The following is a 16,507-nucleotide window of genomic DNA, read 5'->3' on the forward strand; positions in this document are numbered from 1 at the left end:
TAAAATGATTCAGGATATCATAGAATATACTGATAATGAAGATGAAGAGGGTATAATTGTCTGTTTAGACCAACAAGAGGCCTTTGATAGGATGTAATGGGGATTGTTAGACTTCGTTATGAAGGAATTTAATTTTAGGGATAATTTTCGTGGTTAGATTCAAATGCTATTAAAACGTGCAAAAACATGTATAAAAACAAATGGCTACGTCTCTAAATATTTTTCATTTACTAGATCAGCCAGGCAGGGGTGTCCTGTAGCCCCTTTTTTATATATATTACATGCAGAGCCCCTGGCCTGTGCAATAAGGGCAGAAAAAGACATTGCAGGTATTATGTTGCCCGGGGGGAACTGGGGAGCTAATAGAAACCAAATTGAATATGTTTGCAGATGACACTCAATTACTTAATAAAAATGAAAGATCTGTTAGAAAATCTTTTGAAATATCAAACAAATATGAAAAGGCCTCGGGTTCAAAAATTAATTACGAAAAGACAGGGAATAAATATTGGCGCAAATAAACGCAGACGGCCTACTTTTAAAAAGATAAGCTGGACAACAGATAACATAAAAACACTAGGTATTCACCATGGTAATAATATTGATAACGACAAAATATGGAAATCAATATTGGAAAAAGTAGAAAATTGTGTACACATCTGAAAAAAGTAGAAAATTGACATACTCTGAAAAGTCCTTATTGTTAAATTTTATTTAGTTCAGTGTGTGGTTATGAATTAGAAATAAGAGGTATACCTGCAAAACACAAAAAAGATTTAAATAAGAAAATATGGGATTTTATTTGGGATGGTAAAAAGTAAAATCGCAAAAATACTGAACTTAGAGGAAAATCAATTCGGAAAGTCCATAATCACATGGCAAAATCAAATAACAAAACGCATAAAAAATGAATGGACAAGAACTGTCATATTCCTGACTTGGTATCAAGTAGACCGGAAAATTTGTTGTTTAGACGGCAAAAAGGGGGGCATGGGGATGGTTAATTTGGATAGTTGGATAGAAAGTAAATATATAAAATCGATCTATTCGATATTACACAATCCATTATCTAGTTGGAATACAATAGGTAAATTTTGGTAAAAAAAATATGATAAAAAAGGAGTAGGTCCGGTAAGGACCGATTTTGGCCTTAAATTTCAGTTTCATCTGACGAAAGATTTTGACCACTTTTTAAACACTTAAGTGTCTATTTCATATGATGCAATTAATTTATGTGAAAGATTTTAACTTATTTAGTCATTAAAAACGATCCGATTCAGGCTCAAATATGAGAAATCTACCAAATATGCAAAAAAATATCACTTTTCAGATGGTTTTTGTCAAAAACGAAAGTGGCCGCATCCGTGTTCATCCTCAATCTTTAGATATGTTATGTATTATCATCAAATACAACTTCCATTTCAATATTTTGGATGAACACGAATGCGGCCACTTTCGTTTTACACGGAAACCGTCTAAAATTTAACTAAAATGCTGGAATTGTGAAGATTTCAGTAATTTAGCATGAATTAATGGTGCTAGTTCTCAATATATGTGCATTGTATTGTCAAAAAGAGCCCATATTTATGTAGCAGAACCTTTCTACTATCCAATAAATGACTAAAAGTTTACATTTTAACAATTTTGTAAAACTGCTATATTTTGGGGCCAAAAAGGGGTCTTACTGGACCTACTCCTTTGCAGATAAACTTTTTCTGTGTAGATGTTCAGACCTTTCAGGTCTTGGGATAAAAAACCTACCACATTATTACAAAAGCGCTTTACAATCGTGGTCAAAATTGACAAATATCACACAGGGTATATCTAATAAAATGGAAGTAAAGAAACAACCTTTATTTGGAAACTCAAATATTTTATTTCAAAGAAATCTTTATTTTATTCTTTTTTTTTCAAAAAGTGTAATAAAAACTATTGGTGATCTATGGGATGATAATACCAATGATTTTAAATCGTGCAGTGAAATATATCAACAACTTATTGATCAACGTAATTGTATTTCGGAATATTCACGAATTAAAAGTTCCGTACCGCTAACTTTTATACAGGTGTTAAAAAAACCGTTTTTCAACGCACTTTAAATAACAACAAAATCAAAATTTCTGAAAACTTTGAATTTATAAATCCAGATAATAAAATCATAAAAAAAAAAGATTTAACGTTAAAATATCTTTAGCTAAACTTAAACATAACTGAGACCCCTAAATGTCAAACAAAATGGGAAAATTTGTATAGCGAGTACATAAATTGGGAATTTTTTTTGCTAAATCTCAGTAAACTGGATATTAATAGAAAAGTTAAAGAATTTTAATGGAAATGTATACATAGGATTTTATACCGAAAACAGACTGCAAATAATGCATATGTCAAATGGAAAATATCACTTATGTGATGAAAATAATAATATTGAAACTCGTGAGCATTTATTTTATCAATGTAACAATGTTAAACCATTGATAGAAACAGTTATCAGAAATTTACAATTTTCTAACTTAATAAATAACGATGCACTCGTTGAAAAAGATATTCTCTTAGGAATCTGTTTACATAATTCAAATAATATAATTGTTAACGCAACACTACAATATTTTAAATGGGATATTTGGAAAATACGTAATAAATGCAAATTTGAAAAAAAAATAAACTGAGTTTGCAGTCTATACCGGATTTGTTGAATTGCAAATATGAAAAATGAACTAAAACTGCTCTTTCAACGTTCAGATATAAAATATATATGAGATGAAAAATTGAACTCTTTATCGAAAAAATGTAGGTTAATATACTTGGTCCAACTGCTCTAAACTAAAGGCGTGTTTGATTCCTTATGTAATAATATTACTATATCTTAGGAAGAACGTAGGGAACAATATGTTTGTTTTTTTTTACAGAAAGAAAGATTTGTACATTAATCGATATTTGAATTCATGTCTGTGCATATTAATATTTATATTAGTAAATTACATATATCACGTTTCTCAATACATTAGTATTCACCACATGTGCTTTATATTTTTATTATCCATGTGTAAGTCACAGAATGATTTTAATTTTTGTTCATTCACATTTAGTCAATAATTTCCAATTCTAACTATAACATTTTTTTTTCTCTCAATCAAATATATAGTTTTCACGCTTTAATCAACACATGTATAATGTAAGTCAGTGTACCGAATATACGATAATTATCATGTCTTATAGTGTCAGTGATACGTATCAGGTAAAATCAATTGTATTGGTTATTTTTATAAATATAGTTATGTAAAACTATGGGAAGTTTAAACTCATTTGATTTTTCCCTCGTCCAGTGATGCTGTTAAAATACAGGGGTCCCTAAGTATGCAACCTATGCTACTTAGGTATTTATATATCAGGAAATAATTGAATAAAAAACATTTGTTATCGTTAAAATAATAAAAAAAATAACAAGTTTTGTCGGGATGACTGATTTATTACCTAAGATATATATAAAAAAAGCTTGCTTTCATCAACTGCCTTAGGGTTTTGGGGAAAAAATAGTAATACATGTAGACCGATACACATATAATCGGATTTTTTAGTGTAGAGAACGTAATATATCAGCAACTCAATCCAATGTGAAGCTTTTTTGCTTGTTCGCTGCGCGCAATCGTCAAGAAGATTCACATTGTAGCTTGTGGATAATATTTTACAATATCAATGTGTAGTAACCTCGATAATTTTAACTTACAGCTATGGCACTGTGTTAAAGAATATTACATAACATTGTTGTACGTGATCAGCTAATATTAACACATGCAACATCTATATGTTTGACTTTTGTCTGTTCTTTCTATATAAAACCTTACTTTTTTCTACTTATATTAAACATGCGTTAAAAATTTTCCGTTGATCATTAAGCGAAAATGGACTGAGTAAAGGTCTTACAAAGTTAAAAAAAAAAACATTGATTACAATAGTACATATACGAAAACAATTTATTTCTATGCCAAAAACAATTTTAGATATTTTACTTTCTGTAGATACTAGTGATATTATGCTGTTTATCTTTCGTCTATGAAACAACTTACTTCTTGAAACTAGAGGCTCTAAAGAGCCTGTGTCGCTCACCTTGGTCTATGTGAATATTAAACAAAGGATACAGATGGATTAAAGACAAAATTGTGGTTTGGTGATGGTGATGTGTTTGTAGATCTTACTTACTGAACATACTTGCTGCTTACAATTATCTCTATCTATAATGAACTTGGCCCAGTAGATACAGTGGAAAATGTTATTAAAATTTTACAAATTTTGTGAAAATTGTTAACAAATGACTATATGAAGGACAATAACTCCTTAGGGGGTCAATTGACCATTTTGGTCATGTTGACTTCTTTTAAGTTCTTACTTTGCTGTACGTTATTGCTGTTTACAGTTTATCTCTATCTGTAAATATATTCAAGATAATAACCAAAAACAGCAAAATGTCCTTAAAATTACCAATTCAGGGGCAGCAACCCAACAAAGGGTTGTCCGATTGGTCTTTAAATTTCTGGGCAGATAGATCTTGACCTGATTAACAATTTTACACCATGTCAGATTTGCTCTAAATGCTTTGGTTTGAGTTATAACCCAAAAACTGCATTTTACCCCTATGTCCAATTTTTAGCCGTAGCGGCCATCTTGGTTGATAGGCCGAGTTACCGGACACATTTATTAAACTAGATACCCCAACGATGATTGTGGCCAAGTTTGGATTAATTTGGCCCAATAGTTTCAGAGGAGAAGATTTTTGTAAAAGATTACTAAGATTTACGAAAAATGGTTAAAAATTGACTATAAAGGGCAATAACTCCTAAAGGGGTCAATTGACCATTTCGGTTATGTTGACTTATTTGTAAATCTTAATTTGCTGAACATTATTGCTGTTTACAGTTTATCTCTATCTATAATAATGTTCAAGATAACCAAAAACAGCAAAATTTCCAAAAAATTCAGGGGCAGCAACCCAACAACAGGTTGTTCGATTCATCTGAAAATTTCAGGGCAGATAGATCTTGACCTGATTAACAATTTTACCTCCTGTCAGATTTGCTCTAAATGCTTTGGTTTTTTAGTTATAAGCCAAAAACTGCATTTTACCCCTATGTTCTATTTTTAGACGTTTCGGTCATCTTGGTTAGTTGGCCGGGTCTCCGGACACATTTTAAAACTACATACCCCAATGATGATTGTGGCCAAGTTTGGTTTAATTTGGCACAGTAGTTTCAGAGGAGAAGATTTTTGTAAAAGTTAACGACGACGGACGACGGACGCCAAGTGATTAGAAAAGCTCACTTGACCTTTTAGGCCAGGTGAGCTAAAAAGACCTAATCAGTTTGATTTAGATTTATATACTTACAACACCCACTAGGTTCACAACTTTCTGTGTCTATTCTCTTGCCATTGCAAGTAAAACCGTTGTTAGCTGGTGCTGGGTTATTACATCTTCTCGTTCGAGTACGCATTCCACTTCCACAGGTTCCAGAGCAACTAGACCAACCACCCCATTCTCCCCAATGACCATTTACTGCAAAACATGAAGTCCACAGTCAGGAATCTGATGTTCAGTAGTTGTCATTTGTTGAAGTGGTTCATAAGTGTTTCTCGTTTAGTTTGTAACCCGGTATTTTTTTTTATTTTTTATCGATTTATGAGTTCCAAACAGCGGTATACTACTGTTGCCTTTATTTATGTAGATAAGGGAGTTGTTTTCCTTTTGTTGCCCTTTAAGGCCTGCTGCTCCGTGTGAGCCAATGTGCCGTGTTGAAGATTGTAGTTTAACTTTAATGGTTAACTTTTACAAATTGTGACTTTGATGGAGAATTTTTTCATTGGCACTAATACCACATCTTCTTTTATCTATATATATAGAAAGATAGAATAGTTGCATGCTGTTTTTTTACTAAAAATGAGGGTTCCTCATTTTCTTAAAAAGACAACTTTCATCATATTTCTCCATTGAAAATCTTCTTTGTTTTCAATTTGTAAAGGTTTTAAAATAAACAAATTCAAACTTTCCAAACTGTTATATACTGAAAGATAATAGAAGGTTCAGAAAAATACATCATTAGGTGTTCTCCGCCTACTCTTATTACTTAAGTAATTTGTGTTCATAATAAAAGAAAGACAACAGTAGTATATTGCTTTTCAAAAGTCATAAATCGAATGAGAGAAAACAACAAATCCGGGTTACAAACTAAAACCGAGAAAAACACATTAAATATAAGAGAAGAACAACGAAACAACAGAACACTGAAGTGCAACAGAAAACAAACAACAATGCAACATACATAGAAACGAACTATTAGATAACAATTATGTTGTCTGATCTTTTAAGTTCAGAACTTGACAAATTCCCGATTGTGACTGTTGTGCTGAGTGTGAATTCGCATTGCTATAAGACGTGTCACGGTACTTTTCTATCCAAAATTCATGTATTTAGTTTGGGTGTTATATTTGTTATTCTCATCAGATTTTGTCAAATGTCTTATCGTTTGTAGTTGTAAATCTTATTATTTTTCTGTTGTATTCGTGTGTTATGGTAAAGATAATTAATCGCCCAGTTCATTTATTAGATTTTAGTGTGGGTCAACTAAACCTATATGATATATTTCGTTTACAGTTTGTGTTAGACGAAACACCGACATAGCTAGATAAAAAATAATTATCTAGTTACTATCACAATTTTATATTAGTTATTATTGTAATTTTCATTATTATCAATAAATGTTGTATCAATATTACAAACCTAATCTTGAATTCTATCCTAATTCTATCCTATTTTTGGAAAAATTTTAGAAATTCAAATGTGACGTTACTTTGTGCGTTGACCTCTTTGGCTAAATCGGCTGTGAATTTTTATGTGCTGGTTTAGGTTGTTTTATGTATCCGTTTTTATTATGTAGTTAGTCACGTCTTCGGTGTTATCATGTATATCTAATATATAGTCATTTTTATAAATTTACTGTATGCAAAAGTACGAATTATTCTAAATAATAAGGATGTTTTTATCCCAGGCAGAAAACCCTAGCCGTTTAAGGCACGACTTTCTGGAATTGTTGGTCCTCAATGCTCATCAACTTTGTACTTGTTTTGGCTTTCGAACTTTTTTTATCTGAGCGTCACTGGTTAGTCTTGTGTGGTCGAAACACGCGTCTGACGTATTAAATTTTTCTAAACGTGGTACCTTTTGTTAGCTAATATTCGTGTGTTTCTTTGTCCTATATGTTCTCCCATTTATTTGGATGGTACTTCTGTCAGGTAATGTTGTCATTTTAATGTTATATGTAACATTGCCATAAAAACGGGAGTTGTGCCATCTTCTTTAATTGATATGTTTTCCTCTGTTTTAGCTTTTAACTCGGATATGTTTTTTTCTCAATTGATTTATGAATTTCGAACAGCGGTATACTACTGTTGCCTTTATGTATAAAAGACAAAAACCTTATTTTGTATTTCTTTTTTGTCGGGAACGATTCAGACGCCTTTGTGTCGATATTATTACGCCTAACCGGTCGTTCAGTACTAGTTCATAACTACAGGCATTTACCTTTTTGTTGTTTGATCTAATATATATACTGGGATAAGAATTGTACCTTAAGCTGTTCGATAATATTAAAGCAGATGGTTAAAGTAATTTAATAATCATTTAAATAACCTTTATTAATGATAGAGAACTTGATAAAAGATGTTAGGTAATTTTGTTTTTAAATTTTGTTCTGCCTAGGGATTAATATCAATCTGTTATTAAAGTTTGCAGCAAGACTGAAGTGATAGTTATATTGTTGTTTTTTTGAGCATTAGAATGCTTTTCAATCGTTTCTGGAATCAAGCAAGATATTTGAAATAATGATTAGTACATGTGGACGAACAAGACCGAAAAAATGTTATATATATGAATTGTATACCTACTTGGACAAACAGATGCTGCACATTGTTTACTTTCTGTACTAGAGCCAATACAATCCGGTCCGTCGTTATCTGGTGATGGGCTATCACATGACCTTGTTCTCACTTGTATACCACCACCACAGGTAACAGGACATATTGTCCATTTCGTCCAACTTCCCCACATGCCAGCTACTACAATATATGATACAGTTCCTGACACGTATTGCTCAAATTGAGGTTGCCTACTCCTTTGTTAAAGGTAAATTTCATCATGCTTCTCCTTTACAAATTCTTATTGTGTAACCTTTTTTAACTGCAATTTTTTGAAGTTTAAATAAAATGACAAGATTTTAAAATGTCGATACTTTTTACATTCTAACAATATAACAGATAGTGCGAAATCTATACAATTTATGACTTCTCCAGCTACTCTTCTATTGATAGATTTATTTGACTGGGCTGAGTTTAAGAAGTTCGCTCATTTAAGACCAGTCCATCTATAGATATGAGTTTTGGGATAAACTCACCAATGAAGTGTCCAGTTAATCCCCTATCATTCACTTAATTCTTTTGTATATGCGTTTGGTGACACTAATTAGTGATACGAATTCAATTAGTATTATAACAGCAATCATCCTTATCACACATCTTCAAATAGACTGTCCTTATGCAAATAAAAACATAAGCTCCGCCCGATCAGTTGAAATAACATTGTAATACGGGTGTTGTTAAATGAACATATATACCATAATGATATGCAAACATTGAAACATAACTAAATATATGTTGCATATCATAAACACTTGCCTATCAGGAAAACATTATTTCAATGTCAAAAGCCGAAATAATTTTAAGAGTGTTCAATATTATGTTGAAGTTTTGCATATTTTACATAGGGCTAGTAAGTAAGTACATGAATAAGACTGACCACACCGCATGTAAATTGGATACTTACTTGGACAGGGTTTCTTTCCACATTGTCTACCTTGTAAGCCAGGGCCACTACAATCCGGTCCGTTGTTAGCTGGTGCTGGGTTATCACATGATCTTACTCTTGTTTGGTGACCACCACCACAGCTTACAGAGCACATTGACCAGTCCTTCCAACTTCCCCACTTTCCCGCTACTATAAAACATAGTGAAAAGATAAAGTCGCATACTCTAATTGCTTAAAATTGAAGTTAACTATTACTTGATTTATTTCACTAAACTGGACGGGGTTTAATCGGTTCGCATATTTAAAACCAGTCCATCTATATACAGTTGTTTCGGGATAAACTCATATGGAACGAGTGACTGGTGAAAAATAATGTTTGTCCAATTTTTGAACCAATGCATATATATATTATAAACTTAGTCTTTTGTGTACGAATTGATCACTTTTTACGCAAACATATTGTTATCAATTTCTTTTTCTCTTTGTCTGTTATGAAAATATGGCCGCTCATTAGTTGTCGTGTTTTGAAATCGTAGTTTACCGATTGTCCCCTTATAGTAAACCATCAACAAATAAGCATGGCAATTGAGCACATGTATAACATGTACAATCAGATATTAGTTTATTTTAGTGACAGATCCATGCGTATTGCGATCACCGGAGTTTTACGAGCAGGGTCACGCTAAGGTCACTTTGCAGACGGAAAATATGTTGGCGAATTGCTTCCTGGAAGAAAGCAATTTAGAAAAGTAAACTTCTTCTAAATGTGGACAAATTAAAGAATTTTCTTCAGACAAAAGTATATGTACATAACTTTAATAATGAAAACAATCAATTTTGCTTTATGCATATTTTTTTTTAATTTGAGGTTTCATATGACTTTATTGAAGTGTTCAGTTATTCGTCACAAAGCATATTACGTAATACACTCAGTTGCCTTACGTTGTAACTACAATCCCCTTCCCTATCATGAATGTGACCTACCGAATAAGACTATTTACCGGATTTGTTATCATATAAGCAACACGACGGGTGCCGCATGTGGAGCAGGATCTGCTTACCCTTCCGGAGCACCTGAGATCATCCCTTGTTTTTTGGTGGGGTTCGTGTTGTTTATTCTTTAGTTTTCTATGTTGTGTCGTGTGTGCTGTTGTTTGTTTGTCTTTTTCACTTTTAGCCCTGGCGTTGTCAATTTGTTTTAGATTTATGAGTTTGACTGTCCCTTTGGTATCTTTCGTCCCTCTTTCCTTGAATTGTATATCGGTTTGGTGACATTTATAGGTGATTAGAAATCAACAATAATTATAACGGCTATCATCTTTATCACACACATCTTCAAATAGACTGTCCTTATGCAAATAAAAACATAAGCTCCGCCCGATCAGTTCAAATAACATTGGTAATACGGGTGTTGTTAAATGAACATATATAACATAATATATTTAGTTTATGATATGCAAACATTGAAACATAACTAAATATATGTTGCATATCATAAACACTTGCCTATCAGGAAAACATTATTTCAATGTCAAAAGCCGAAGTAATTTTAAGAGTGCTCAATATTATGTTCAAGTTTTGCATATTTTACATAAGACTAGTAAGTAAGTACATGAATAATACTGACCATACCACATGTAAATTGGATACTTACTTGGACAGGGTTTCTTTCCACATTGTCTACCTTGTGAGGCTGGGCCACTACAATCCGGTCCGTTGTTAGCTGGTGCTGGGTTGTCACATGATCTTGTTCGCTGTTGGTGACCACCACCACAGCTTACAGAGCACCTTGACCATTCCCTCCAACCTCCCCACTTTCCAGCTACTATAAAACATAGTGAAAAGATAAAGTCACATACTCTAATTGCTTAAAATTGAAGTTAATTTCTCTTCTGATACCAATGCTAAGAAAACATGTGTTTATATAGAAGTTATCTAGATGCAATCAACACATTGTTGTTGTGAAAATCAATATGAATCAATATGAACGAACAAATAACAGTACAAAAGAAAAAGACAACCACATATAAATCAGATGACACATAAGAGCGGATTTATACGACAACTATCAATGGTAAGAAAACATGCGTTCATATAGAAATTATCTAGATATACTCAACACATTGATGTTGAGAAAATGAATATGAATAAATATGAACGAATGAATAACAGCACAAAAGAAAAAAAAACATCATATAAATCACTTGATCGAATTTATACGACACATACCACTGTTAAGGTAGATAGGGTGTCTTCCTCCATTTTGGATTTTGAAATACCAGAAAACAAGGTCTAGATCTTTGATGAAATGTGCAAATTTGGAGATTATTAGGTAGTTTATGTGTAAGAATTTTCATTATAATATAGGAAATGCCATGTTTTATCATATTTTTGGTTGTAGTTTACAAAAAAATGAATACTTTTGTTTGATTCAATTTTTTCCAACTTTGCCAAATAAGGGGAGGCAACTCAAATGCAAGGGCAGATAATTCAGATAGTGTTAATTTTACAATAGAATGAGTTAGGAATTTACCCATTTTATTCTGTAGCAAAAAAACGAGTCTGGTGACCTCCTTTTTTCTTTTTGTTATCTAAAAGCATAATATTGGAGCTATTTTCTCATACTTCATCTTAAAATTCTATGGTGTAGTTTTCGTTTTATGGCAGAAAATTGGGTTTTCCATGCATAATATATACAAAATCTGACAATTTTGCACAACCTGTAGTGTGAAAATAAGTCCCGTGACCCATTCTTTTTATTAATGTTCTTAAACAAGCAGGATATAAACTACATTTTGGCAAATTATTAAAAGAGTTATGGATTATAATTAAGACACCCCATCTACCTTAAGAAAACATGTGTCTATATGTATACAAAAGTTATCTAGATACACTAAACACATTGGTGTGTTGTCTTTCCTATAATAATTTTACTTTTTATTTTGTTTATCAGATGTTGTTCAGTCGAGGATAATATTATGTTTAAGTCTTGCTTTTTTACATAATTCTAGTAAGTAAGTACATGAATAAGACTGACCATACTGCATGTAAATTGGTTACTTACTTGGACAGGGTTTCTTTCCACATTGTCTACCTTGTGAGGCTGGGCCACTACAATCCGGTCCGTTGTTAGCTGGTGCTGGGTTGTCACATGATCTTGTTCGCTGTTGGTGACCACCACCACAGCTTACAGAGCAACTTGACCATTCCCTCCAACCTCCCCACTTTCCAGCTACTATAAAACATAGTGAAAAGATAAAGTCACATACTCTAATTGCTTAAAATTGAAGTTAATTTCTCTTCTGATACCAATGCTAAGAAAACATGTGTTTATATAGAAGTTATCTAGATGCACTCAACACATTGGTGTTGTGAAAATCAATATGAATCAATATAAACGAACGAAAAACATATACAAAAGAAAAAGACAACCACATATAAATCAGATGACACATAAGAGTGGATTTATACGACAAATATCAATTGTAAGAAAACATGCGTTTATATAAAAATTATCTATATAAACTCAACACATTGATGTTAAGAAAATGAATATGAATAAATATGAAGGAACGAATAACAGCACAAAAAAAAAAAACAACAACAACATATTAAAAATCAATTGTTCAGAGAAAAATTGAAGGTCTTTCCACCAGTTAATATCTATTTTGATATTAAAATATTAAAAATCAGTCTAAATGTCAGTTCATATGGCTTTATGATGTATAGATATGAATTTAAAGCAAAGGTCAAAATCTAGAACGTCAAATTAACCTATGACCTTGACCTCAATTTCAAGGTCACAAACTTAGGATCTCAAATCAAAAGACCCTAGGTCTCTAATATGTATGGTTAATAAGTTATATCACTTTACACATAGTTTTTAGATATGATAGGGGCAAAAACTCCCATTCATTGTCTAGGCACCCTTTCAACCAAAATTATTAAGTTACGACATGTCACAACTATCAATTTAGTCAAAATAATTTGTCGATATCTTATACGGTTTCTGGAAATGAGTGGAAATAAGCCTAATTCAAAAATAAGAATATGACCTTGACCTTTGACCTTGACCTAATTTTCATTTTTTTGGACCAAGGACCTCAAATCAAAAGATCCTAGGTCTCTATCACTTATGGTGTTCCAGTTTTAAATACATTCCAAAATTTCAGATACAAATGGGGAAATAACTCTCATATGGAACGTTCATATTGCTTCGGTCGAAATTGGACAAATCATATGAAGGATATAACGAGCAATTTTATAAAATAAATTTGTCGTAATCTTTTACGGTTGCGAAGGAGTTGTGGACACAAGGAAAACAGTGTTTGGGGAGATAACTCCTACAAAGAAAAGTATTCGGTTACGCAGGGTAAATTTTAAAAGCGCATAAACTGTTCGATATCATATACCAAATATCTAAGCGACATATTGCGAAACAATTATTTATCGCAAGAACAAAATTAGGCGGAAGAAAAAAAAATTAATCAGATGAAAAACAATAGGTCTTTCCACAGAAAAGTGGAAAGACCTAATAAATCACTTGATCGAATTTATACGACAAATACCACTGTTAAGGTAGATAGGGTGTCTTCCTCCATTTTGGATTTTGAAATACCAGAAAACAAGGTCTTGATCTTTGATGAAATGTGCAAATTTGAGGATTATTAAGTAATTGATGTGTAAGAATTTTCTTATATAATATAGGAAATGCCATGTTTTATCATATTTTTGGTTGTAGTTTACAAAAAAATGAATACTTTTGTTTGATTCAATTTTTTCCAACTTTGACAAATAAGGGGAGACAACTCAAATGCAAGGGCAGATAATTCAGATAGTGTTAATTTTACAATAGAATGAGTTAGGAATTTACCCATTTTATTCTGTAGCAAGAAAACGAGTCCGGTGACCCCCTTTTTGTTTTTGTTACCTTAAAGCATAATATTGGAGCTATTTTTTCATATTTTATCTCAAAATTCTATAGTGTTGGTGTAGTTTTCGTTTTATGGCAGGAAATTAGGTTTTCCATGCATAATATATACAAAATCTGACAATTTTGCACAACCTGTAGTGTGAAAATAAGTCCCGTGACCCATTCTTTTTATTAATGTGTTTAAACAAGCAGGATGTAAACTACATTTTGGCAAATTATTAAAAGAGTTATGGATTATAATTTAGACACCCCATCTACCTTAAGAAAACATGTGTCTATATGTATACAAAAGTTATCTAGATACACTAAACACATTGGTGTATTGTCTTTCCTATAATAATTTTACTTTTTATTTTGTTTATCACATAATTCAGTCGAGAATAATTTGATTAGGTGCTAAATATCCAAAGGGATATACAAACTCATAATTCAGAACGAACAGACAATGCAAGGGTTCAAAACGAAATTGATAAAACTTAAAGACAAACTGTATTATACAAACCTCTTCCTATTGATAAACATAAAATCGATAATTTCTAGAAAGATTCATTTGGTTGTTACGTTTTCATACATTGCAACGCAGCTCAATTCAAGTAATTGCACACAATTGTGTATGTTTGCATTTAAAAGACGTTATAAAGGAAATTTTTCACGAATTTGAGCCCCAAATATAAGTGAAGCATTGCATGATTTCAAATTAAATAAAGAACTTTAATGACTGTCAAACTACTAGAATTCTTTAATACTATATGTATAAATGATATTGTTTAGTTTTATTTTGTTTTTTACACATAGGTACCAAAACCCAGAATTAATTTAGATTAAATGATATATAGAAATAGTAGTTGACTATTAAGTATGCCAAACATTTATGTGACTGTCCCAGACAAGAAACCATGACAATGGCTGTCTTATATAATCATATGCATACCATCACCGGTATCTGATTGAGAAAAAAAAAGTAGCGCATGCCATTTTATACTGTCTTAAAACATATATAGCTTTCAATTAAGCTTTATAAGAGGGCATAATATGGGTTTTAAACTTGCGTCATTAATAATGGATGGATTTAAGAAATTATCAAAACTCAAAAAGAATAAGGCAAGGATGTCAATTATCAGCGCTCCTTTTGAATTATCTGTGGAGATCATGGATTTACGACATCGAAAAAAACAGAGATATCAAAGGGTCGTAGTTAAACATAGGTAATAAAAATCGTACCATTCAGATTTCTTAACTAGCTGGTGATACGACTTTATTTCTCATTAATAAGAAAGAATTCAAAGCTGCAATGAACGAAATTAATTTTTTTCTTTTATCATTTTCTGGGTTAATGTTTAATAAAAAAAAATATAACTGAGGTTATACGGATAGGAAAACTAAAAAAAGATTAAGACAATGTAGTCGGGATTAATTGGATAAATAAACCACTAAAAGCATTTTGAATATGTTTTAGGTTATGTAGAGAAAAATGTGAAACATTATATTGGGAGAAAAACATTGAGAAAATTTATAAGTTATATCATTGGGGGAAAATTTATTCAAGTTTCATCGGAAAATACTTTTCTTTATAAAAATATCAGTTTTACCAGATTTAACATTTTGTCAAATACCTGTACAGTTCCAAAGAAATATAGAAAAGATATAGAGAGTAAATGCTACAAATACATCTGGGATGGTTAACCAGATAAAGTTAAAAGAAATGCGATGATTAATTAGTACGAATAAGATGGATTACCAATGATTGATATACACAATTGCTTCATGTCTTTGAAAGCATCTTGGGTAAATAAATTCATCTGAAATGGTATTTCAAACTGGAAGTTGATTCCGGTAAAATATCTTACTATAGCTGGTATTAATTTTTCCTTCTGTCTCAGGCGGTGGACAGACGAAAACATTCGTAAGGATTCCGCGGAACTTAGTGTCTCGCCTACTTTTGATGTTAATCGCAAGCTCAACAAAAAAGAGGAAAACAAGGAATAAAAATATACCTCTTGATACTGTCTTTTGATTAATAGAAGCTTCTGTCCAAGTTCAAGGATAGTTTATGAATCTAATAAATGTTTTAAAACTTTAACGACAGATTGTATGTAATGTTAACTGGAAGAAAACTAAGTCCATTTATACGTAAATAAAGGCAACAGTTATACCGCTGTTCGAAACTCATAAATCGATTGAGAGAAAAAAAAATCCGGGTTACAAACTAAAACTGAAGGAAACGCATTAAATATAAGGGGAGAACAACGACACAGCAGAAACACAACATTAAAATGTAACACACAGAGAAACGAACTATAATATAACAATGGCCATTTTCCTGACTTGGTACGGGACAATTTAAGAAAAAAATGGTGGGTTGAACCTGGTTTTGTGGTATGCCAAACCTCTCGCTGTTATGGCAATGTTAAATATAACATTAAAAAGACAACATGTAGGGCAGAGAAACACACGAATAATAACTTACAAAAGGTACATGTTTAAAACTCAATACGCCAGATGTGCACTTCGTCAAACTAGTGACGCTCAGATGAAAAAAGTTCGAAAGCCAAAACAAGTACACAGCCGAAGAGCACTGTAAATTTGATTAAATGACTATATAATAGATATACATGATAAAACCGAAGTGGGGAGTAACAACAGAATAAAACGGATACATTACATAAAACAACTTAATCCAGCACATAAAAATACACAGCCGAGTTAGCTAAAGCCTCAACGCACAAAGT

General features: G+C 31.9%; 1 protein-coding gene across 1 annotated transcript in view; it reads right to left on the minus strand.

Annotated features, from left to right (window-relative positions):
• Positions 1-16,507, minus strand: part of LOC143049476 (coadhesin-like) — a 50,090-nt gene that overhangs the window by 3,391 nt on the left and 30,192 nt on the right. Inside the window, exons 10-14 of the mRNA XM_076223093.1 lie at positions 11,910-12,080; positions 10,500-10,670; positions 8,864-9,034; positions 7,930-8,100; positions 5,378-5,545 (exon numbers count right to left, since the gene is read on the minus strand). Of these exons, the coding sequence (XP_076079208.1) occupies positions 5,378-5,545; positions 7,930-8,100; positions 8,864-9,034; positions 10,500-10,670; positions 11,910-12,080 (852 nt within the window). The remainder of the gene's footprint in view (positions 1-5,377; positions 5,546-7,929; positions 8,101-8,863; positions 9,035-10,499; positions 10,671-11,909; positions 12,081-16,507) is intronic.

Source organism: Mytilus galloprovincialis, chromosome 10 (assembly GCF_965363235.1).
Source record: "Mytilus galloprovincialis chromosome 10, xbMytGall1.hap1.1, whole genome shotgun sequence".
Taxonomy (NCBI): domain Eukaryota; kingdom Metazoa; phylum Mollusca; class Bivalvia; order Mytilida; family Mytilidae; genus Mytilus; species Mytilus galloprovincialis.